This window comes from Phyllostomus hastatus, unplaced genomic scaffold (assembly GCF_019186645.2).
Source record: "Phyllostomus hastatus isolate PE091 unplaced genomic scaffold, TTU_PhHast_1.1 phas_scaffold_501, whole genome shotgun sequence".
NCBI lineage: Eukaryota > Metazoa > Chordata > Mammalia > Chiroptera > Phyllostomidae > Phyllostomus > Phyllostomus hastatus.
The window spans coordinates 65,055,732-65,080,376 of record NW_025334033.1 but is presented as its reverse complement, the minus strand read 5'-3'; the positions used below and the strand labels follow the sequence as shown (position 1 = coordinate 65,080,376).

Genomic DNA, 24,645 nt, shown 5'->3' with positions numbered 1-24,645 from the left:
GGATGGCTCACTGGGTGAATTTGTTACCTTGATATTCAACTGATTATTAATGGGAAACAGGAGCAAAGGAATTTAGACATTGAGTTTAATAAATGGGGAAGCATAAGCCCGTTTGCTTCACCAGGAAGCTACGGTTTTTCGCACTCCAGGGGACCACAGCATTGCTCCACCAAGGGGAGTAACGCGCCTGCGCTCCCTCCTCCAGAGCCAGACCGCTGGGGGACACGGGTGGTGCTGGACCACAGAGGTCTGTCCGTCTAACTAGGGGGTGTAAACCCATCCAAAGCCCGTGAAAGCTTAGGAAGTTGATTGGTTCTTTTGAAAAAGCACCCAAGCCCTGACCAGTGTGGCTCTCGGTTGGGCACTGTTCCTCAAAGCATAAGGTCACAGGTTCAATTCCTGGTTGGGGCACATGCCTGGGTGACATGCTTTCTTCCCAGTTGGGGCACATGTGAGAGGCAACTGGTCAGTGTTTCTCTTCCTCTCTTTCTCCCTCCATTTCCCTCTCCCTAAAAAAATAAATACATGGGATCGTTCTTTAAAAAACGCCAACTATACTTAAAAAAAGAAAAAAGAAATAGCAACTGGCCCATCCCAAGCCCAAGCTGATTGTATCCCAAGGGAACAAAGGAGAGCTCGCTCTCTCTCTCTCTTCTCCGCCCCCCCCCCCCGATGATGCACTCCCCAGGTCATTCATGCACTCTCTTGCCTGGGAACACATGACCGTGAGGGTCTAGCAGCTACCCTGCCTGCAGCAGATGGTGCCAGCTCCAAAAGGACTAAGCTCTCTCTCGTGCTCAGGACCCGCACCTGCACGGTGCATGTGCCTGTTCTCTTCATGACCATGTGGCCCTAGCAATCGCAGAGCCCATGGCCATGGGATTCCACATACAGGCTAGAGGAGCCTGCATACCGCAGTAGAGCAGTGGATGGAAACACATGCTAAGCGAGCCAGATGCCGGACTGGGCTGGACTTTAATATGGTACAGAACCTCTGGACACTGGCTTTTGTCTTGGCCTTGGTGAGGACACAGTTGGACTTTTTCCACGGCCAGATGGACAGAGATAGGGCATTGGGAAGTCAGGAGGGAAACCCTCTTAATATCAATACCCTCTTACAGTATCAATAAACCATCCGTCGGAGCCCCACCCTCCCGTGTGGGTCTCAGGACATTCTCTTCTTCAAGGCATGGCAAGAACTCGTTTTCCACTGATAACAAATTGAAGTCAGTAAAATTTAGCACTGAACATTCAGTGAATTTTATTCACTAACTTTGCAGTTAAAAAAATATACAAGAAGAGGGAACCCAGAAATCGGCCTCCACAAATATACCCGACTGATATTTGACAGTCGGGAAGGCAATTCAAGGAAGGAAAGACAGCCTTTTCAGCAAACGATGCTGGAGCAACTGGACACCCAGAGGCAAAAAAAAGAACAAATAAAACACCTTGACCTAAGCCTCATTACTTCAAAATGAATCACAGCCTTATGTTTTACTGAAATGTAATCTATAAAACTTTTAGAAAAAAACATAGGAGAAAATCTTTTAGATTTTAGGGCTAGGCAAGGAGTTCTTGACACCAGAAGCATAAAGAAAAGAAAAAAACTGATAAATTGGACTTCATCGAAATTAAAAACTTCTGCATTGTGAAAAGCCTGGTAAGAGGATGAAAAAGAAGCCATGGATCAGGAAAAAATGTTTGCAAACCACATGTTTGACGAAGGACTAGTATTTAGAATATTTTTTCCAAACCCAATAGCAAAAAAGCATGCAATCCAGTTAGAAAATGGGCAAAAGATATTTCACCTTAGGCGATCACCATTGCAAATAAGCACATGAAAAGATGTCCAACATCGTTAACCATTAGGTACACGTCAGGTAAAGTCACAATGGAATATCACTACACGCTTATCAGAATGGTTGAGATAAAAAACAATGGTACCACCAAATGCAAAGAGACTGGAGCACTCATTCATCACTGGTGGAAATGGAGGCAGGGACAGACACTCTAGAAAACAATTTGGCAGCCTGTTAAAACTCAACGTGCAACACATACAACCAAGAAATTGCACTCTTGGGCATTTATCCTGAAGACATTAAAGCATATATTCATGCAAAAACCAATGGATAAATGTTCATAGCAGATTTATTTGATCCAAAAAAAATTATAAACCACCTATATATCTTAAATGGGCAAACGGTTAAACACACTGTGGTACGTCCACGCCACGGAATGCTACTCGGCCGTGAAGAGGAGCAGAGTATCGACAGATGCAGTGACCTGATGGATCTCCACAGAAGTACACGGAGTGAAAAAGCCGAGCCCAAAAGGTTACATATGTATGATTCCACTTACACGGTGTGGGGCAAAGTAGGTTTACAGTTGTTCATATAGAAAATAATACAGTGATTAATAAACAACAACACAAAATAAACTCTGTGTCTCGTGTACTCACAACTGCAAACCTGCTTTTGCCCACCCTGTATAACGTTCTTGAAATGTCAAAATTATACAAATGGGGAAGAGAATGATTTCCAGGGGTTAAGATGGATGGATGTCGGTGGGGGAGAAGGGGAATAGATGTGACTATAATGATGTAACCTGGGTAGTGATTAACTACCTTGACTGTCTTGATTGTATCAATGTCAGTAAACTGGTTGTGATATTGTACTACAGTTTTTTTAAAAATTTACTATAATAGGAAACTGGGTAAAGAGAACATGGGTGTCTACATGGGGGGGATGCAGAAAAACCGGAATTATCTTCTGGAGGGCGGGTCCATTATAGTATGGGCTTCTCCCGCTAGGTGAGTGTTCTAGGAGCCCATCTTTATCAGTGTACTAGCTGGTGTTGTTGTGAGAGGCTGCGTTTGGATTCACCGGGTTTTTTTAAAGACTTGAATTTCAATTCATTTGCCCATTTCCTTTTTTTTTTAAAGATTTTATTTATTTATTTTTAGAGAGGGAAGGGAGGGAGATAGAGAGAGAGAGAAACATCAATGTGCGGTTGCTGGGGGCTGTGGCCTGCAACCCATGCATGTACCCTGGCTGGGAATTGAATCTGCGACACTTTGGTTCGCAGCCCGTGCTCAATCCACTGAGCTATGCCAGCCAGGCTTCATTTGCCCATTTCATGACGGGTGATTTACAAGCGCACCTGCCCACACTGCATGCATGCTTTTGACCAAAAACAGCATGACCCCTGTGCCCCACCTGTTCTCACCCCGAGTGATGTTTTTTTGTTTTCCCAGATGAAAGAAAGTCCTCAAGAGAAACATTTTGCCCACGTGAAAGAGGCGAAACAAACAATGGCAGAAGCACTAAAAGGCATCAAAATCGACGAGTTCAAAAATTGTTTTGAGCAGAGGAAAAAACATCTCCATAGATGTACTGCATCAAATGGAGAATACTCGGAAGGTGACTGAAGTTTAAACATATAAGAATAAATACACAATTTTTTAACAAATAAATTCTGAGTGTTTTGTGTCTCCCCTCATATTATTTCTTAAAAGTGTATGTGAATCTATAATTCTCTCAAAATACAGAGTTTAATTTTTTTTTAAAAAATCAATATGGCAGACTTTTAAAAAAACACACATGAACATCTCAACCAATGAAGCAATCTGACAAATCCAACACTCATCGTGATTTAAAACTATCAGCAAACTAGAAATAGAAGGGAACTTCTTCAACCAGATAAAAGGCACCTCTGAAAAACGTAGAGCTAACATCACACTAATGGTGAGAGAATGAATGCTTCCCCCCGATCATGAGCAAGGCAAGGGCGTTCACTGTTACCACGTGCACGCACACAAAATGAACAAGCAGGACAGAGACAGACTCAGAGCGACAGAGGACATCTGACGGCCGCCAGAGGGGACTGGGTGAAGGAGGTGATGAAATTAAGAAGTACAAATCGGTGGTTACGAAACAGTCACAGGGATGTAAGTACAGCGCAGGGAATATAGTCAATAATATTGTAATAACTATGTGTGGTGCCAGGTGGGTACTGGGAATACCAGGGGATCACTTTGTAAAGTATTTCTAACTGCTATGCTGTATACCTAAAACCAATACAAAGTGATATTGAAAGGAAACTGCAACTGAAAAATAATTTTTTTTAAATCTTACTTTAATTAGTATGATCAATTCATGTCTGGCCCTTTTCCCACTCAGAGAAAAAAGCAGATGCATTTGGGTGGTACCCGGGGAATCAGGGCTCAGGAGGGGAAGCAGCGAGGTCAGCTAGTGGTTCTCCGCTGGAGTGCCGCGCGCCGCGCCCCGCCCCCTCCCCCACCAGGGCGCACGTGACAACACCTGGAGACATTTTTGATCACCACCATTTAGAATCCAAGGGACGCTGCTAAACACCCTGCAAGGCACAGGCCAGCTGCCCCTAACAGAGAATGTCAACGATGCACCAAGGAAACGTTTAAGAAATCCTGGTTTGCACAAAGTAACTATTAGTTGAACCATACAAAATTGCCAACCTGAGAAAATTATTGACCTAAAACAATGGCAATCTCCTATTTCCAACCCATGCACCCAGCTTAGTGGGAATACATTGCCAGACTTCAAGGAAAGGTATGCACGTTGGTAAGCACAGTCGGCTACAGTGGGGTTGCCAAACTGCAACGTGAATCGGAATCCCCCCGGGAGCACCGGTTAAAGCTGCGCCTCGCCCCAGAGATTCCGGGTCAGTGGGTTTCGGTGGCGCCTGAGAACTTTCTCTCTAACAGGTTCCCAGGTGACGCTGAGGCTGCTGCTCTACAGACCACACTCTGAGGCCCACCACGACAGAAGAAGAGTGGGAAAAAAATGGAGGCGCCTGCAAGTTCCCCCCGGTTTCAGACCCCGGGAGCGAGCGAGCCAAGGGCGCAGTCGCAGTGTGTCCGAACGAAGCAGAAGGGCCGTCTGACACGGACTGCGTGCGTTCACTCCTTCTGTTTGTCCTGGCAACGGGGCTCCTCTTCAGGATTACCGTGTTAACAGTGACACGGCAGAAATCAGCCAGCAGAGGCGGAGAGCGCGCACCAGAGGACAGGATGCGCAGGAGCTTGGCCCCGGGTGGTGCGTCAGACAAAAACAGACACGCACAAGAGTAGACTTGGCTACCCAGCACGCTCGCATGCCCGGGAACCCCTTGGGCGCTGTGGACCTACTGTTACCTCCTGCTGACTCTGATTGCAATCAGGAGAAATAAACCAAATATGTGTGAATCTATGCCACTAATCACTTCATGGAAGGAACCCAAAAACAATCAGCAGAGGTTTCAGCCAACAGTAAAAAATTTACTTTATTGCTATTCCATATGGTACATGTCATTTTAAAAGAAATGTTTAATAAGTATTTTATTTATATTTTTAATTTTTATTTTAATTTAATATGATTTATTATTTTTTTTTTTTACAAAATAAGCTGCCTGGACTTCAAAACTTAGAACTTGCAACTGAAAGGCAAAGGGATTAATCATCCTGGCTACACCACAAACTATTCCTTTTCGCCCTAATTGTTCCGTGGGATATGTTCCTTTTTAGGGTACTCACGCAAAAAAGGCACAAGCCCACTCAGCAAGCCATCCCTCTAAAACTAAAGAGAACTGGGTTAATCATCTAATCTGTGCGCCGGTGGCTAAAAAGGAAAGAGGAAGGGACTAGTTAGATCAATGAATTTAGGACAGCTATCATTTGAATTCTAAATTAATGTTACTAATTATTTTATTCCCATTGGGAGATGCGCCTATTTAAGGAGCCATTTATAGTGGTATCTTAAGCCAATGGCAAACAAGTCAACCCGCTCAAGCACTTTCTGCGACAATGAAAAGTCCCGCACGCTTCGCTGTCATCTCAGCTGCGGCCGCTGCCACGCTCACTTCGTCGTCCCCGTGAATGACGCATGACGCCTGGCTGGTTCCTGACCCCCTCTAACCCAATGACCTTCTGTCCAGATTTCACATTCTGCAATGCCTAGCACAGTACCTAGCACACAGTAAAGGTTCTATACATTTTTTATTTACAAGGAATTTGTCTCCCCATCAACAACCATTGTCTAAAGCTGGACAACCGTTACTGGAAATGCTCCATTTCTAGAATCTCAAGTTCTGATCTCACTTGCTGACTATAAACGCTCATCTTTCTATTTTATTCATTGCTAAATTCATTTTTTTACCCTCATCCCATTGCTAATCCCTCAATTCCCTCTTATTCTCCAGGTTCTGATATTCCTCCTACTTTTACTTTCTTACTGGCCAGCCTGAACCTCCTGACTATTACTTCAATTATGGTCCCACCAATGGCCTTCCTTTTTCAATCTCCCTCCTCCTAATAACAATAAAAGTCGTACCTAATACACTACATACTAGGCATGCTGATAATAAACACCTTATCTGCAGTCATCTTGTTGATTCTCACAGTAATCTTATGAGGTAGATTAGATGTCGTGGCTAGCTCCATTTTACAGATGAGCAAATTAGGACTTGGAGAGCCGAAGGTATTTGCCCAGAGTCACCCAGTCTGGACGACTCCAAAGCCCACGCACTGGCCATTACGCACGCCGCCTCTCTTCCAAACGGCGCACCCAGCCAACGCCAAACCCTCCCATCTGCTTTTTCCACCGCACTCCCGATCCGGGGCCATGTAGCACCGCTAGAGAAAAATGTGTGACTGTGCTGCTTAATGCTTTTAAAAACATAATTCCAAAAAGAAAGCTGGTTCTCAGTGATGCTGAAAGGAAACAAAATGACAACCAATTTGTGAGAAACAAACAAAAAAAAAGGACCAGAGACACTTAGTGTATCGTATCGCCCAAAGCACTTCCAGAAACATTATCCTGGTCTCTAGAAACAAGGCAATCTGTGCTGGTTTATGAAGCCCCGCGCCCTTCCCCACAAAAAGGGTAAGCTGCATGGTAGGCCAGGTCTAGACAGACACTGACAGCACTGTCTTTCTCTGTCCTTATGCCTTGCTTCTAAGAACTCAAAATCTAATGAGAAAAACAGATTCACACACTAAAAATCCCGACTGTAGAGCAAAAGGCCCTTCTCTTTTCCTAGCCAGACACACTCATAGTTTACTGAATCCTAAAACAAGAAAAGGGAGAGGGGGAGGAGCATACGCTACCCACAAATGACAACATAATGTAGTCAGAGAAATTAATCCGAGAATTCTAGTTTGCTGCTGCTCACGGACGTGCAGGATGTGAAATGATTTGTGTGTGCAGAGCCTGCGATCCTAATTCTAGCAGCTTTCATTTCAAAACCCAGAATATAACACGTTAAGCTGCTGACACGGCTCGAATTTAGAACAATGAAGCAGATGCCGCACACGCCTAGCCATGGGTCTGCAAGGAAAACTCAGCTTTAAATAGTCGATACTTAATCATTTCTTTACTCCAAGTAGATTATTAAGCAGTATATTTTAATGAATAGAATAAAATTAGTCAAATAACTAGCTTAGAGAATTACACTTCCAAGAAAGACAAAAAATTTCTTTTAAGACACAGATGACTCAGGAATAATAAGCAGAAGTTACTGAATACCAACCCAAAATGTCAGTAATTTTGCAAATGTGGCTTATTTTCATATCAGCACTGCAAAATTGAATCCTTAATAATGTTAAATCTTCAAAACATCGCCTTTAAGAGGTTTGCGCACTTAGAGAAGCATTCAACTCTGCTTCTCTAAGTAGATATCATGCTGAGCATCACAGAGAAACAAATTACATTTTTAATAGCACCAAAGAAAGAAAAAAGAAAAATGAAGATTTAAGGGCCTACTATGTATGTGCCTGGCAAGGCACTTGATACACATTTATTTTCACATTCATCTTGACTTTACATATATATCCTATCCGTTACAGTTGAGGAAACTACGTCCCAGGAAAATAACATGAGATTTACCCAAAGCCATCCAAGTACTGAAGGTGAGAGCCAGGATTCTAACCTACAATTCTAAGTTCATGACCGAGGCTACCACAGAACCCACGGTGACAGTCCCATCATAAGAAGTGGCTAAACTACGGGCCTAAGAATGTCTTCTAGCCCTGACCAGTGTGGCTCAGGTGGCTGAGTTCCACAGAGCAAAGGGTCACCAGTTTGATTCCTGGTCAGGGCACGTGCCTGGGTGCAGGCCTGTCCCCAGATGGGGTGCATACGAGAGACAACCGATCCATGTCTCTCTCTCACTACAAGGTTTCTCTCCTTCTCTTTTTTCTTCCCTTCCCCAACCTCTAAAAATAAATAAGTAAAACCTTTAAAAACTGTCTCTAGTTTAATAACTTAGCAAGAGAAGTTTCCACGTGAATTACTTAGTAATGTTCACACTATGATAAATGCTTTTACTAATAATTTCCTCTATATATCTTTTGCTATCCTAATTCCATGTCAACTTAGTATGTAGAGGTTCCGTGGTCATTGTGAAGAAGATACAAACGCCTCTTTTCATGAAACCAGCATCACCAGTTACAGAGAGGGCATTTCCTTCTGAATGGCTCTTCAACTTCCTATAGCAAAAATTGAGCTCACTTTCCTCCTCCCTCTTTTCACCAAGAGAGGTACAAACAGCCCTATGATTCTCCAGGACACATCTCAGAACTGCATCACCCTCTTTCTTCTCCTCACAGCCCACCTCCAATCTCGCGAGAGCATGTGAGACGAACACTAACTATGCTTACTGGCTCTGGAGCGGAACAAGCCTATTAAGGGGCAGACACACCTGTTGCATGAATAAATCTTTCCTTTAGTTTTTGTACTGCTTATTTGGGATTTTTCCATGTTCTACTTCAACATTAAGATTATATTTGTTGTTAACGTCCGTGTTTTTAATTGATTATACCCAGAAGGATAATTATCAACAATTAGTGTCAGTTATACATACTAGTACACATACACAAACACGTGTATATTCAGGTCACAATTTCAAATGTATTCCTTATGCTAAGCACATGCTAGAGTCATGCTAAAAACATTTGAAAACCATATTTCTACAGTATTTTGCAAAGAATTAAAGGAAATATTACAAGAATATTGAAAGGTACATAAATCACCAGTTCAGGAATAACTACATACATTCGGAAGATGTCTGGAAACACTGTAACCTCTCCCATTATTTTTTTAAAACCAGCCTTTCTATTTCCCCATGAACACACAGCAGTAAACATCATTTTAAAAACACATTAAAAATACAGGAATATAGAACACAGCAGGGGCAAGGAATCGCTAAGAAGACTGGGTTTACAGAGCAGCTAACCTGGGAAACGAGGAGCCCGGGAGGGAGAACAGAACAGTAACCGACAGCTGCATAAAAAAGAGACGAGATCAGGCCAAATCCCTGGAACCCGCGGGAAGAAAGGATGGTGAACAGCTATGATAGGAAGGGGACGGGACTACCAACTGCCTAACCTGTGGAGGACAGGTGGGCTGAGATTCAGGTAGGCTTTGTTCAGGACCTGCTGCCTGCCAAGCACTGGTCTGGATTCTCTGGTAACGCTTTATGCCTAGCCACAGAATTTGTCAGGCAACAAATATTGACCAAGTGCTTATTACCTATTAGGCACTGAGCTAAGCCCTGAGCAGGGACGTGGTGGTACACACAGATAAGGCCCTGCCCTATTAAGAGCTTCGCAGTCAGGGAAGACACATATTAAACAACAACAAAAATCAATTAAACCATCCTAAGTGTGCAAAGACCTATAAAGGAACAGTACATAGCACTATCCAGAACATCACCCACTTTGAAGGTCAAGGGGAGACTTCTCTGAAGAACTGAGGTTTGAAAAATAAGTAGGAATCGGTGAAAACAAAGTGTGGAAGGCACAGTATAGGTGGGATTTATTCAATCATTTCATCAACATCTACTGAACAGTTATGAATTGCCAGTCACTGAGCTCTGGAAATAGAAAGAAAATAATAAAAGCAAAGCCCTCTGCTCTGTGTATCTGAATTAGAATCGAAAGGAAGAAATGGCATCTTGCAGAAATAAAATCAATAGGACTCGATACAAAACTAATTTCTGAAAGAAAAAAACATAATGCAAAGTTATTCCTAGATTTCCCTCCAGTGTAATTTAAAGGGATAGATAATCAGGCTTCCACACTGAGTGGGGACACATTTAGATTTAAAATGAGGAATTCAAGTTCAGGCACGTGGAGTTTGGAAAGCCCATGAGGCATCATGGTGATGCCACCCAGCAAAGCAGCTCTGGACCAAAGTCGGGGAGCAAAGCCCAAGGCCATAGCCACGGATTTGGAAATTATGTCCTGGAGACAAAACTGAAATCTAGGAGTGGCTATCTGACCCAGAAAGAGAGTCCCTAACAATGTGCTGTGGCTCCTCTCTGCTCGCTTGACTATTTCACACTATTACTGTGACTGGGCCACTGAATCAGAAGAAACACAATACTGTACACGAACAAATCAATACTAAAATTTCAGTGTTCATCAGTCAAACAAAAGTCAGTCTTGTAAAAGCTGTGTGAAACGATGATTCTTTTTCTCTGGCGCTAAAGATACGCTAGGAGGGGAAGCTGGAGTTGAAGAAGGCCTCAGGCCTGCAATTCACCTCCTCACATCATGACAGTGAAGAGGCCAAATGATGAGACCAAGGTCACACCGATTCTAGTGGCTCTGCTCCACATTTCTTAGCTACAGATCTAAAAAACAAAACAAAACAAAACAAAAAACCCCAGAACATACATTATATAGCTCTCACTGCCTAATAAAAGGAAATATGAAATTAGTCTACAAACTGATTATAATACACATATTTCTTAATAGTGAGTAAGAGACTAGAGCTGCAAATGAAATATATGCCACTTTGGAACATTAGGAAAGGAGGCCACATGGATTTGCCCACTCGTGTATCAAAAGAAATGAGCGTTCTCCAAAGTAAAAACACTATACATTTGACCCTCCAGCAGGTTTCTGCTAAGCAAAGGTTGCAAATCATCTTGACTAAACCAATGTGGGTTTTTTTTTAATGTACAGCAGAATACAGAAACCCTGTGAATGATTCTATTTTGTACAAGAAAGATGTAATCTGTTTAAGTAGCAGAGATGAGAAACAGGCGAGAGTGAGGATACGCCCAGGTTTGTAAGCAGTGACAGTAAGCAGTACGTGGCGGTGCCACTTATCAGAGACAAGCTTGAATAAAGATCAGAGCGAAATGATAGCGCCAGCCAATGTAAGTGTCTGAGGAAACATTAAAAGCAGCGGGAACAGTAAGTACAAAAGCCCTGAGGTCGTTGCGCACTCGGCATGTTTCCCCAACAGCAAGGCTGGCTGCAGTGCACCCCCAGGGAAGAAGGGAACAGGAAGAGATGAAATCGGAGCTGCATGGGGAAGGAGGAGGGAGTCAGACACCAGACGAAGCACATTCTCAAACCATGATGGAACCAGAGATAAGTAACCAAAAAATCTGGAAAATCCCCAGATTTGGAAATTATACAACACACTTCCTAAATGACTCATAAGTTAAAGAAGTCCCAAGAGAAAATTTTTTAATTTTTTAAATTAAATGATAAGGGCATAACGTATTAAAATGGGTGGGATGCAGCTAAAGCAGTGCCTAGAGGGAAACTTATATTATAATGCATTTATTAGAAGATCTACAATCAATAACCTAAGCTTTTACCTTAAGAAACTAGAGAAAGAAAAGAAAATTAAATGCAAAGCAAGCAGAAGAAATAATACATGTTAGCATGAAAATCAATGAAATGGGAAACAAAAACATTAGAGAAAAATAATGAGGCCAAAAGCTGGTTCTTTGGAAAGATCAGTAAACTTGATAAACCTCCAGCCATGTTAAACGGGAAAAAAAGGAAGAAGATGAAAATTACCAATACCACAAATTAAAGAGGGGCTATCACTACTGATCCCACAAACATTAAAAGGGAAGACTAGCATAGCACGACTGGATGCCCAAGAATTCAGTAACGGAGACGGAACACCGGCATACCTAGCGTACAGCGCAGGCGCAGTTCCAGACCACTGCAGTAAAGCAAGCCACAAACTTTTGGCTGGAGGAGGGTCTTGCCTTCAGTTTGTAAAAAAAGCAACACATATAAAGCACAATAAAATGAGTGTGCCTATACCTGAAAGACAAAAACTACCAACACTCACTCAAGAGGAAATATCTGATGGGGCCCTGGCCAATGTGGCTCAGTTGGTTGGGTGTCATCCTGCAAACCAAAGAGTCATGGGTTCAGTTCCGGTCAGGGCACATGCCTGGGTTGCAGGTCCTCAGGTGAGGATTAAAAATAAGTAAGCAAGCCCTGGCTGGCGTAGCTCAGTGGATTGAGCGCCGGCTGTGAACCAAAGTGTCGCAGGTTCAGTTCCGGTCAGGGCACATGCCTGGGTTGCAGGTCCTCAGGTGAGGATTAAAAATAAGTAAGCAAGCCCTGGCTGGCGTAGCTCAGTGGATTGAGCGCCGGCTGTGAACCAAAGTGTCGCAGGTTCGATTCCCAGTCAGGGTACATGCCTGGGTTGCAGGCCATGACCCCCAGCAACTGCACATTGATGTTTCTCTCTCTCTCTTTCTCTCTCTCTCCCTCCCTTCCCTCTCTAAAAATAAATAAATAAAATCTTTTAAAAAAATAAAAAATAAGTAAATAAATAAATAAGTAAATAAATAGCTCTCTTTTAAAAGACATAAATACATGACTGAAATAGCCCTATATGTATTAAATAATTGAATTTTAGTTAAAAACCCTTCCAAAAATATTCAGGCCCAAATGGTTTAACTGGTAAGTTCTATCTCACACTTAAGAAATACCTATTCTACAGAATCTCTTCCAGAAAATTGAAAGCCACATTCCAAGTCATTTCATAAGCATTCCCCTAAAACCAAAACTGGCAATGATATTACAAGAAAATAAGAATGCAGACTGACATCTCTCATTAAGATGAATGCAAAAATCCTCAAAAATATAGCAACAAATGGAGTCTAGAAACATATAAAATGACACATACATCAAAACCAAGTAGATTTTACCCCAAGAACGCAAGGCCAGGTCATTTGAAAAATGATTGGTGTAATTCACTATATTTAAAAGTTGAAATAAGGAAAGGCATATATCATATGAATAAACTCAGGAAAAAGAGCGGTTGACAAGATTCAATATCTATTCAAGACATTTAAAAAAGCTGTCAGCAAATATTAATAGAGGGAACTTTGTTAACTTAATGGTCTCTATGAAAACCTACAGCCAGCATCATACTTACTGGTGAAAGACGGAAGGCTTTGCTTTCCCCCCAAGACTAAGACCAAGGTTAGGGGGTCCTCTCTCACCATTCACACAGAGGAAGAACCTGGCCGATACTGCTCTAACCCCGCAATCAAGATTAAGATCACCAGTGATAAGTCATGCTGACAGCATGTACCCCCTAAAATGATGGGATAATAAAGGCCACTTCAAGTGTATGACAGTCTTTCCAACAACCCATAATCCCAATCTAATTAGTAAGAAAATATTAGACAAACACAAGTTGAGGGATATTCTACAAAATACCTGACCAGTATTCTTCAAAATTATCAAGATCATGAAAAGCAAGGAAATACTAAGAAATTGTCACAGCCAATAGCAAACTAAGGAGCCATGACAATTAAATGCAATGTGGTATTCTGGATTAGATGCTGAAACAGGAAAAAAAAACGGGCACTAGTTTAAAAACTGGTGAAATCCAAATAAAGTCTCGAGTTTAGTCAATAGTGATGTAACAATGTTAACCTCTTAAGTTTTGACAAATGTCCCACAGATATGTAAGAATTTAGCTTTAGCCCTGGCCAGTGTGGCTCAGCTGGTTGGAGTGTTGTCCCATAAACCAAAAGGTCATGGGTTCGATTCCCAGTCAGTACATATGCCTAGGTTGTGCATTCGGCCCGCAGTTGGGGTGCATATGAGAGGCAATCGATCAATGTTTTTCTCTCACATCAATGTTTCTCTCCTTCTCTCTCTCCCTCCCTGTCCCTCTCTCTAAAAATCAATAAGCATGTCCTTGGATAAGGATTAAAAAAAGAATTTAGCTTTACGGTAAGCTGGTGAAAGGCATACAGGAACACTGTGAACTATCTTTGCAACTTTTCAGGAAATGTAAAATAATTCCAAAATAAAATTTAATTTTTTTAAAAAAGTAAATTGGTCTGAAAAGATATACTATGTAAATACTAACCAAAAGAAGGCTGAAGTGAGTATATTAATATCAGATAAACTTCAAAACAAACAATATTTCTAGGGGCAACATCACATAACTATAAAGGGATCAATTCACCAAGAAAACATGATAATCCACTAGAATGGCTTAAACTCTACATGTACCTAACTACAGATATCAAAAATATATGAACCACTAGTAAAAATGATAGATTTAAAAGAAGGAGTAGCCCTGGCTGGCGTAGCTCAGTGGATTGAGCGCGGGCTGCGAACCAAAGTGTCACAGGTTCGATTCCCAGTCAGGGTACATGCCTGGGTTACAGGCCATGACCCCTAGCAACCACACATTGATGTTTCTCTCTCTCTCTTTCTCCCTCCCTTCCCTCTCTAAAAATAAATAAATAAAAAATCTTATTAAAAAAGGAGTAAACAAATCCACAATTACAATTCAGAGACGGCACTATTCCACTCTCAGTAGTCAATAGAACAAGCAGACAGAGAGCACCCTTAGAGATACAGAAAGTCTGAAAATACCATCGACCAACTTGACCTACTTGACATATAAAACATTACACATGACAGCAGAATGCACATTCTTTTCCAAGGTACATGGAACACTCACCAGAGTGACATGTTCTGGCCAAAAAAACAAACCTTAGCAAGTTTAAAAGAACTGAAGTCAAGCAAAGTATGTTCTGTGACCATTTACAGAATTAAACCAAGAGCCAATTTAACAGAAAGACATCTGGAAAAAATTCGCCAAATAATTAGAAAGTTGTATGAGATAACATTTTTCACCCAGAAGTTATTCACATCAAATCGACAGTGTGCAGAACTCTTTAAATATTGTTCAACTCTGATATATTTTAGTTCAGCAAAATGAACAGTATTTGTGGTTTGATTATAAGATTATGGCATCCAATCCTTGCACTTTCAAATTAGGAATATCTACCTTACAAGTGACCCTTTTTTAAAAAGCTCTGAAACCGTTCACTACTCAAGGACTTCCTGCCCTTCAGGGACGTCCATTAGCATCTCCTAGCGGATGAACTAAGAAACGGGGGTTCAGTATCTCCTTCCTTTCTTAGACTCGAGGATAGCCTGCTGAAGCGACATGGAAGCTTACTTTCCATTGGACCCAACCCATCATATCATGTGGAGGGAAGTGCAGAAAACAGAGCCTGAACAGCTTAAGGGACTTGAATGTGATCACAGAGACAGGCGCCAGGCACCCTGGTTTTTACAGCAGCAAACTGGCCCTTCCTGCTGCACAATACAGCCACGTGGGGGCAGGGAGGGTTAACCTCAACACTGCACACAAAATTTAACTGGAGACAGATCACGGATCTAAAATTACGAGATAAACCTTAAACCTTCTAGAGGGAAATGGAGAAAATATCTTAGTGATCTAGGACTTGGCAAAAATTTCTTAAATACAATATTAAAAAGTACTAACTATAAAGAGAAAAGCAATCCATTAGACCACAGAAAAGCACAAAAAAGAAAAGCATAAAATAAAAAACCTGCCCTGGCTGGCGTAGCTCAGTGGATTGAGCACTGGCTGCGAACCAAAGCATCACAGGTTCGATTCCCAGTCAGGTCACATACCTGGGTTGCAGGCCACGGCCCCCAGCAACCGCACATTGATGTTTCTCTCTCTCTCTCTTTCTCCCTCCCTTCCCTCTCTAAAAATAAATAAATAAAATTAAAAAAAAAATAAAAATAGAAAACCTTTGCTCTTTAAAAGATACGACACTCTTTATAGATATGAAAACGTAAGCCACAGACTGGGAGAAAATATTCACAAAGCATACATCCAACACAAGGGCGACAGACCTCACCAAACATGCTACGTGGCAGGCACATAAACACATGTAAAGATGCTCGACATCCATTGGTCATCTTGGAAACTCAATTACAAATACAATGAAATACTGGTGCACTAGACCATTAGAAATACCACCAGAATGGCTTAAACAAAAAAGTCTGATCATACCAAGTGTCAGCGAGCACATGCAGCAACTCAATCTCTCCCTCACTGCCGGCGGAAACATAAAATTGCACAATCACTTTGGAGACAGGTTAGCAGTTTCTTAAAAATGTAAACATACACCTACGACATGACCCAGCCATTCCACTCCTAGCTGTTTACCAGAGAGGGATGGAAAGCACGTGTTCACACAAAGATGTGTACGTGAATGTGGAGAGCCATTTGGTTGTGTAATAGCCCAAAACTGGAAATTACCCAAACGCCCATCAACTGATGAATGGACAGCCGAAATGTATTATAGCCTTAAAATGGAATAATTATCAATAATAAGAAGGAATACACAATTGACACATGCAACATCATGAATGAACTCCAAAATAGTTACGTTGAGTAAAGAGGCCAGACAAAAGGGTAGCTCTTACACGGTTCATTTGTATAATATTCTAGAAAGTGCAAACTAATCTATAGTGACAGGAGGCAGGTCGGCATTTGCCTGAAGTGGAGGAAGGGATCAGAGAAAGGGGAGAGGACATTGCAAAAGGGCACAAAGTGACTTTTGGGGGTGATAGATATGTTCACTATCGTAATTGTTATGATGGTTTTATGGGTGTGTCTATATGTCAAAATTCATCAAACTGTACAGTTTAAATATGTGCAGTTTCTTGGGTATCCATTATACCTAAATAAAACTGTAAAAACTAAACATAAATAAATAAATATGTATACACATACACACTCACCAGAGAACCCAGCATTCTATTCTTATACATTTACCCATGAGATACGAAAATGCATGTCTACATCCTAGACAGGAAACAGTAATCCACCGTGACAAAAGGCAGATCACTGGTTAGCTTGGGTCAGGGTGGAGGAGTAACTGCAAAGAGGCACCACTGGAGAGAAAACTTTATGACCACATGAAGTTTCTGGATGGGGATTTTCCTGTACATCCAAAGTAAAAGAGGTTCTGAATTGCAAGCAGATGATTTAGAAGGCAGGTCCTAACCATCCCCTGCTGAACACAACTCTGCACCAAGCGCTGTGCCCTCTCCGTAATTTCCTCCACCCCTCCTAGCAGTCCTATAATGTAGGTACTACCACTCCCAGTTTAGATTAGGAGGCCTGGACTCAGGAAAGATAAGGAACTTACCCAAGTAAGTCTCTCAGTGAGTAAACGAGCAAGACTCGGCCCCAGGAATCAATCTGGATGTGTCTTAACATTTCTGACACAGAATACGCCTTCTCAATGCCCAACACACTCGGTAATTGGGGGTGAATTCTATACTATTGAAATTTAAGAAAAATACATTTGCTTTCTTAAATGAGTGCTTCCTTGAACACAAGTATCTGCTGGTACAATGCCATTCACTCTCCCCAGAGATGCCTAACAAATAGTAGGTACTCAACAAGTTGGTATCATTCTAAAGTAACTGTTCATTGAGAAACCAATAGCTCGCATTATTAACATCTCTGATCTGGATGAAAAGTCACCCTGTAAGTCACATGCACACATGAAGCTGTGACAGATTTTGCCATTATTTCTGACATGATTACCACGTACCAAAGGATAAAACCAAAAGCGGTGCCTGTGGAAAACTAAGTCCTGACCCTTTCTCCACGCCTCCCACATCTTCAAGGGTTGAATACCCTTCAGGGAACCCTAATTCTAAGAAAGTGAGGATTGTTACTGCTTGATACAGTCAGACCCTTACTTGTGTTTATTTCCAGGTTCGGCTGTGGAATTCTCGCTCTGCGATAGCACTAGGGGGAGCACATACTCCTTACAAAAATAAAATAGGAAGAGAAAGAAAAGGGAAAAAGTTCTAAAGATGCACTTTCACCCAGACCGTCCCTGGACAGTCAAGTGCAAAATGTTTTCAAATTCACAGTGCAAAGTGAAGAACAGTTTCAAAGTGACGAGTGACTGCAAATGCAGGCAACATAAATGTCAGGTTTGGTATGGTAACCAGCCAACACGTTTAACACATAATGTGCATAGCAAATATTAAGGTCAAAAAAGTCTGCAACACAATCTGACCTTAATTCTAACTCAAATTATAGCAGTTTAAAATGCTATAATTTGTGAAGATTCTGGTTTCTGATAAATACCACTAGCAAAGAAACTTAATAGACATTTATCACAAACTTCAGCTCATATACCCGTCACCTTGTTACTTTATTAAATTATTGGAAGGTAAAATTAATACTGTTATGCTCTTTTGAAGTTTGAAATTTACTTCGAGCACTTAAGTGGTAAGGAAGCAGGGAAAGGTGACAAAGGGAATTAACACTAATTAGGGACCTAATCTGTGGCAGGGGCTCTACACATGTTGTGACAACCTCAAGGGACAGAAATGATTTCCATTTACAGACGAGAAAACAAGGGCTTAACAACCCTAAGTAACTTGCCCATAGTCACGCAGATGGTAAAAGGCAGAATAGGGTATAACTTAGAAAATCCGTCTGATTCTACCGCATATGATACAAAAACCTCAGAAGTTGCTTAACCGGCCTGGCATTTTGGTCATCTTCATACAAACACATTATATTCTACCAAAAGGTACATATTTCTATCATAGCAAAGAACAAGAAAGAACCAGAATGGCAATAATATAAAACATGGTTTGTCCTCCAAGAGCTTGCAGTCTGTTAAGGAAAATATATACCACACACTCACACACGTTAAGGAATCCAAAATAATAATTAATTAATTGAGGGATATAGCCAGTAAGTGATATGGGAGCTCAAAGAAACCCAGGATCCGTGTGGTTTCAGCAGTCGAGAAAGGCCTTATGAAAGATGCAAGATTACAGCCGGATCCCGGGGATGGAAACTGTTGGAGAGGTACAATACAAGGGTAGTCTGGGATGGGGATGGGCGGAGGTAAGGACGAGCACAATGTATCTAAGCGTCAGAGAAGCGGCCAGCACAGCTGTTGCAGAAAGGGAAGGGCTGGGAGGAGACAACCGGAGTCTCCACCAGCTGATGAATGAATGAATAACAAAATGGATGGATATACCTACGCAGCAGAACACTGCTCACCAATAAAAAGGAATAAAGTACTGATTCTTCTTGCTACACCACAGATGAAACTTAAAAGCATGCCAAGTGAAAGAAGTCAGTCACAAAAGGCCACATGTGATTGAATTTACATGAAAGGTTCAAAACAGGCAAATTGATAGACGCAGAAAGTAGACTAGTGGTTCCCAAAGGCTGGGAAGGTCGGGAAGAAGTACAGGGCTACTGCTCACAGGTACAGGGTTTGTTACTGGGGCAATAAAGATGTTCTCAAGTTGACTGTGGCGATGGTTACACTATTCTGAATATACTAAAAACCACTGAACATTAGACTTTCAATGGGCAAACCGTATGGTATTCGAACTACATCTCAGTCGAGCAGCTAAAATAAAGTGAGGACCTGGTGGGACACCACACTGCACAGCTAAGATGGAGTCACTTATGCCAAGTTTACAAGTCTGAAATGATTTATCTTATGCAACTAGAGATATGAGTAAAGATATACCTCGTGAAAGCACAGCATATGTACATACCTCTAACAAAGTAATTCAAATGTTTTAAGTACATTCCTAAAATACATGCCAAAATTACAAATAAGACAGAGAACAGGGAAAAGATGTTGTGGTATGGTTTTGACTAATCCACAAGCTGTGACTATTAGGAAAGTCGTTTTGCTTCAGCGCTAAATGCCACAGATGAGTATATCAGCATCATATTTATGCAAAACCACAAACTCATCCGTGTCAAATCTTTAAATACCATAATGTTCTACACTTAATTGTGAAAACAGCATTAATAATTGATCTGCCATACTTCAGGGTAAGATAACGAACAGTGTCATTTGTTTTTCCTTGGATGACAGTGCTCTCTCTATGTTTTTTTAAATACCAGATTCAATTGAAATGCTATCAGAATCTCCATCAATATAAAGTATTTCCTACTGATGCTGACACATTCGACTAAATACTAATTTAACATAATACTCCAAAATAGTTTTAATATACAAAATAAGAGAGCTAGAGAAACAAATCTGATATTCAAAAGCAAAGAGAAAAAGAAATCTGGATATTACAGATCGAAAATCAACCTGAAAATCACAGAGAGAGGAAACAATACAAAACAGGACTCAGTATTAGAGTCCACAGCACTGGGGAGTGCAACTTTTTTAAAAAGGAAAAACTTGCATTTAAAATAGCAGGCTCATTAAAAGGCCCACTGGCTGTGAGCAGACGAGGTTCTAACAGGCAAAGTTTGGAAAACGCCTACAGACAACCCCACGGCCTCCCCCTGAGTCCCAGGGAAGAAAGAGCCTTTCAGGCAGTCTTGGGGTTATCCCTGCAGAATCTGGCCCCGAGGTGAAACCCCGCTTTCCCCCAGGAGGTGGTGAGATGTTGGGCATACAAAAGACGCACTCGGCTGGAGACCCAGACACAAGCAAACCAGTGTTCGCCTTCTCAGTCACCTTGCAAACCTCCTTCAAGGTAGATGAGCCACAAGAAACTAAAGGAGATACCGGATCTCTTTAAAATTCTCTCGTCTGAGAATGAGAGGACACATCTGTCTCTATCGCGGCTTTGTCAGTTGCAGGACTGGATGAAACTCATGTTCTGTGGCTGAGAAATACTGACAACTCAGAAGGCCGGGTTCGCTAACAAACAATGAAAGTAAAATAGAAAACAAATAAGCTATCCTAAAAGAGCAGCCTTGTCGCTGATATCTAGAATAAGGTATCTGCTGTCGCAAGTTAAGTAGAGCAAGACTCTCCATTTCCTAATTGTAAGCCAGCGTTTATACAAAGAAAAGAATTCAGTAGGAGTAAGCAGGAACTTATGTCAAATCATTAATGGCTGTATGTTAAAATACACTTATCCAAACTTGCACATTGTCTACCTACCAATCCAAAGAACTGCGGGAAAAGACAGATGCTTGTAACTACTGTTCACCATGTTGGACATGTTAATTATTAAGGAATAAAGTACTTTGAATATAACAATAAAATATCAACATAGGTTAAATGTCGAGTTATTCTCTATGTAAACACCAAAACAGATACTGTTGATTTATACAGCAATAATACAGTTCTCTTTTAAATAAATAGGTGAAAATGATGAGAGTGTGCTAACAATAACAACAGAAGGTCCGAGATCCAGAAACCCTTTAAAGTGACAGAATTATTAGAGAAGACAGTCTAAATTGTAAGCATGCTGAAATTCTGATTAAACTAAGAACAGAGCCCCAAGATGCCACTATAGGCTAAAGAATCATTTTTATAATGGGTGTCAGAGACAGGGGATTTTTTTTACAGCACCCTTGGATGAATAACACAGGATAAGAAACATGATCTATAGACAAGAAAGAAGAACAAGTAACCTGCCAGCTCCTGAAACAGGTAAAGCAGACCTAGGCTGAGCCAACAAGGATGACAAGCATCCCGGGGGAGGGGGGGAAATAATACCACTTTTCAAAATCTGGTTCTGAAAAACAAAAGTGAAAACTAATCGGCTAAAACAGGGAAAACATACTGTTCAAGTTAAAGAAAAAATTTAAAACCAAGGTATGCAAAAAACCTTAGGAAATTTTCTGTTTCTGAAGTATTTTCATAGACATGTTCATTAATGTTTGTCGTATTAGCTTTTAAGAAACTAACCCCACAATTTTTTAAATCATGGAGAGAAATCTTGTATTTGCAATAAACATTTGCCTTCAGCAATTCTATAGAGCTTGGGAGATGAAGCTTAAATGAGAGTAGATGCAATTACATTTTAAGATCTCTCAAGCATTATTATAAAGCTCACACAGCAAAAGTAATATGAGCAGTATATTCTGAGCAACAAATTGAACTGGTGGAATTTTTTCTATATAGTAAATAGTATATAAGGTTCACACTCTACGATTAACTTAAATTAATCCCTAGATATCCTTCAGTCTCATCTAAACTTATTGGATGTTACTGGAGGACCACCAAAGCTGGAAAATAAAAAAAGAATGAGATTCAACTCAAACCATGAACTCTATTCCTCCCCTTCCAAGCAATATTCTTTAAGTCAGGTATCTTATCTGATTTCAGTTCTCAAATGTATAAGCCCATACATTTGGGGTCTTAATTTGTAACATGACGAAGGGCTATGCATGCAAAAACGCCCTTGTTCAAACGGCTAGGTAAACCTGAACAGAACTGAACATGACATTTCAGGAGGCGTTCATCTGTGCAGCCGCAGGCAAAGGGCAGCAATTTCACAAAAGGACATTCGGAAATACCTGAGCAGATAAACAGCCCTTTCAATATCACTGAGGTCTTCATCAACTGTCAGTCTTTCTATTTCTTCTGGTGTCTGTCAAGTGTAAAACAGAAAGTATGCACACGACATCCGTCAGTTTCGCCTCCCCCCTCCCAAGGCTGCCCCCGGGGCCCTTATACATATAACTACTACCGACGGACGAAAAAGTTTCCCCATTGATTCAAGCGTTACCACTGAAAACTAAGCAAGGGTCTGAGGACTCTAGGTGACTACGCCAACCAAGGGGGTCTCTCTAATTGTCTCTAATTGTTGAGTTCGGGTTGTGGAGGTTTGGGGTTTGGTTTTTGTTTGTTTCTTCTCTCTCTCTCTCTCTCTCTCTCCCTCTCTTCTAGCTTCTAGATTGAAGCTTGAGAATCACATCGTGACTTCGGAACATTGCTGAAATCAATTGTATATGCATATATAGAATTTATACATACTTTTTCTCCCTAATACCCCAAGGCTGTTTCTCCACCCAGGAAACGCTCAAAGGGTGATGGATGAGGACTGCAGCCCAGTGGGAATGAAAAAAAAAAAACTAAATCTGTGGGGCTGGGGGGCGGGAGAGGGAATAAAATCTGGGGCTGGAAGGAAATCAAAGACTCGAGATATTGCGGCAGGTGGGAGTAGGAAGAGCTGAGGGAGCTATTAAGAGGATGGCTGGGGGCGGGGGGTCCGTAAACTAGGTTTGCCGGCAGCGAGGGTTGGGGCCTCTGGGAGGCTGGGGAGGAGGAGGACTTCGCCGGGTGGGGAGCCGGTGGGGGTGGGGGGAGCCAGTGAAGGTTGACTCCCTCGAGGGGGGTGGGGAGCAGGGTCCTGACTGGAATCGTGGAGGGGCAGGGAGGGAAGGAGGGGAAGGACCCGTGGTGACTCAGGATGAAGACGGGAAAGGCCGACGGAGCTTTGAAGATCGGTAGCAGGACGGCCCCGGGCTGGGTGCCGGTCGGGAGGGGAAGGGAGGCCCGGGACGACTCGGGGGCAGGGGGACCTAGGCTCGTTCTGATGGGGAGAAAGGGGGATGAGATCTGGGGTGTCTCAAGGAGAGTGGGGGGCGCGCAATCGCGGCTGTGTTCACTGAGGAGTGTGGGACTGGGGCCAGAACCGCGGCAGCACCAGGGGACCGGGAGGGGCACCCCGGAGAGGACCCAGGAGAAGCCGGCTGCGGCCCCGAGGAGGAGCTCCTGCAGGGGCGGGAGGAAGGGGGCCGCCCCTTAGGGGCCGCGGCAGCCCGAGAGGGGCGGCGAGGGGCCGGGGAGACGCGGGCTGGTCCGAAGGACCGGCTCCGCCGGCCGTTCCTGGGGCAGGTTGGGGACGGGCATTGGGGAGCCGCGGGTGCCCTGGAGCCGCGGGGCCGGCCCGGGTCAGGGGAGAAAGCCAGCGGCCCGTCCCTCGAGGATGGGGGTCCAGGCTGGGAGAACTGGGGATGCGTCGAAGAAGGGGCCCCGGGAAGGGCCGGTTTCGTGTGACACGGCGACCGGAGGAGCACCGAGGGGCCCGCCGAACACCGAGAGGGGGCCGCCTCGGGACAGGACGGGGGTCGGGGCCGGGGCCAGCCTCCGGGCGCCCTGCGGGCAGGTCTGCCTCCCCGGGACGCGCACCTTGAGGCTCCGGCGGACCGGCCTCTCGATGATGGTGAGCTCCTGCAGGTCCTCCATGTAGCCGAACAGGCTGTTCTGACTGAAATCCATCGCAGCGGCGGCGGCGGGCGGCGGCGGATGCATGGACCGCCGGGCCCCCTCGCCGCCCGGGCCGGAGCGGCCCCGGGATGCCGGACGCGCGCAGCCCCGCGGGCGCCCGGCAGCAGGACTTTCTCCCGCTCTCGGCCGCGGGAACCCGGCGGGCGGCGAGCGGCGAGCCAGCAGCTAGAGCAGGAGCGCGGCCGCCGAGGGGGCGGGGCGGGCTCGGCGAGGGGGCGGGGCGGGCTCGCGGGCGGCCTGAGGGGGCGGGGCTAGGGGCGGGGTGTGCCTCGGCTCCCGCTTCAGTCCCGCCCCCTCCCCGGAGCCTCGCGCTCGCGGGTCGGACGCAACCGCCTCACAACTTGGCGGCCTGGGCCCCCACCGTTCGTCTGTACTCGCAGCCCTCCGCCGAGCGCGCCCCAGCCCGCCGCGCGTGCGCAGAGCCTTCCACTTTCCCTAACCGGCGGAGGCCAGACTGGGGGCGTGTAGTGGGCGGGCTGGGGGCGGGGTACTGGGGCCAGGTTGGAGGCGTGTAGG

The 24,645-nt window shown here is 43.4% G+C and overlaps 1 protein-coding gene across 3 annotated transcripts in view; it reads right to left on the bottom strand.

The window, feature by feature from the left end:
- Positions 1-24,277, bottom strand: part of PPP4R4 (protein phosphatase 4 regulatory subunit 4) — an 83,790-nt gene extending 59,513 nt beyond the window's left edge. Inside the window, exons 1-2 of one of the 3 annotated variants that reach the window (XM_045822901.1) lie at positions 24,031-24,277; positions 22,413-22,486 (exon numbers count right to left, since the gene is read on the bottom strand). In XM_045822901.1, coding sequence (XP_045678857.1) covers positions 22,413-22,486; positions 24,031-24,153 — 197 coding nt within the window. In that variant the 5' untranslated portion in view covers positions 24,154-24,277. Of the gene's footprint in view, positions 1-16,142; positions 16,184-22,412; positions 22,487-24,030 lie in introns of those variants that run through there. The other 2 variants (XM_045822902.1, XM_045822903.1) reach the window with 2 other exon arrangements.
- Positions 24,278-24,645: the final 368 nt, after the last annotated feature.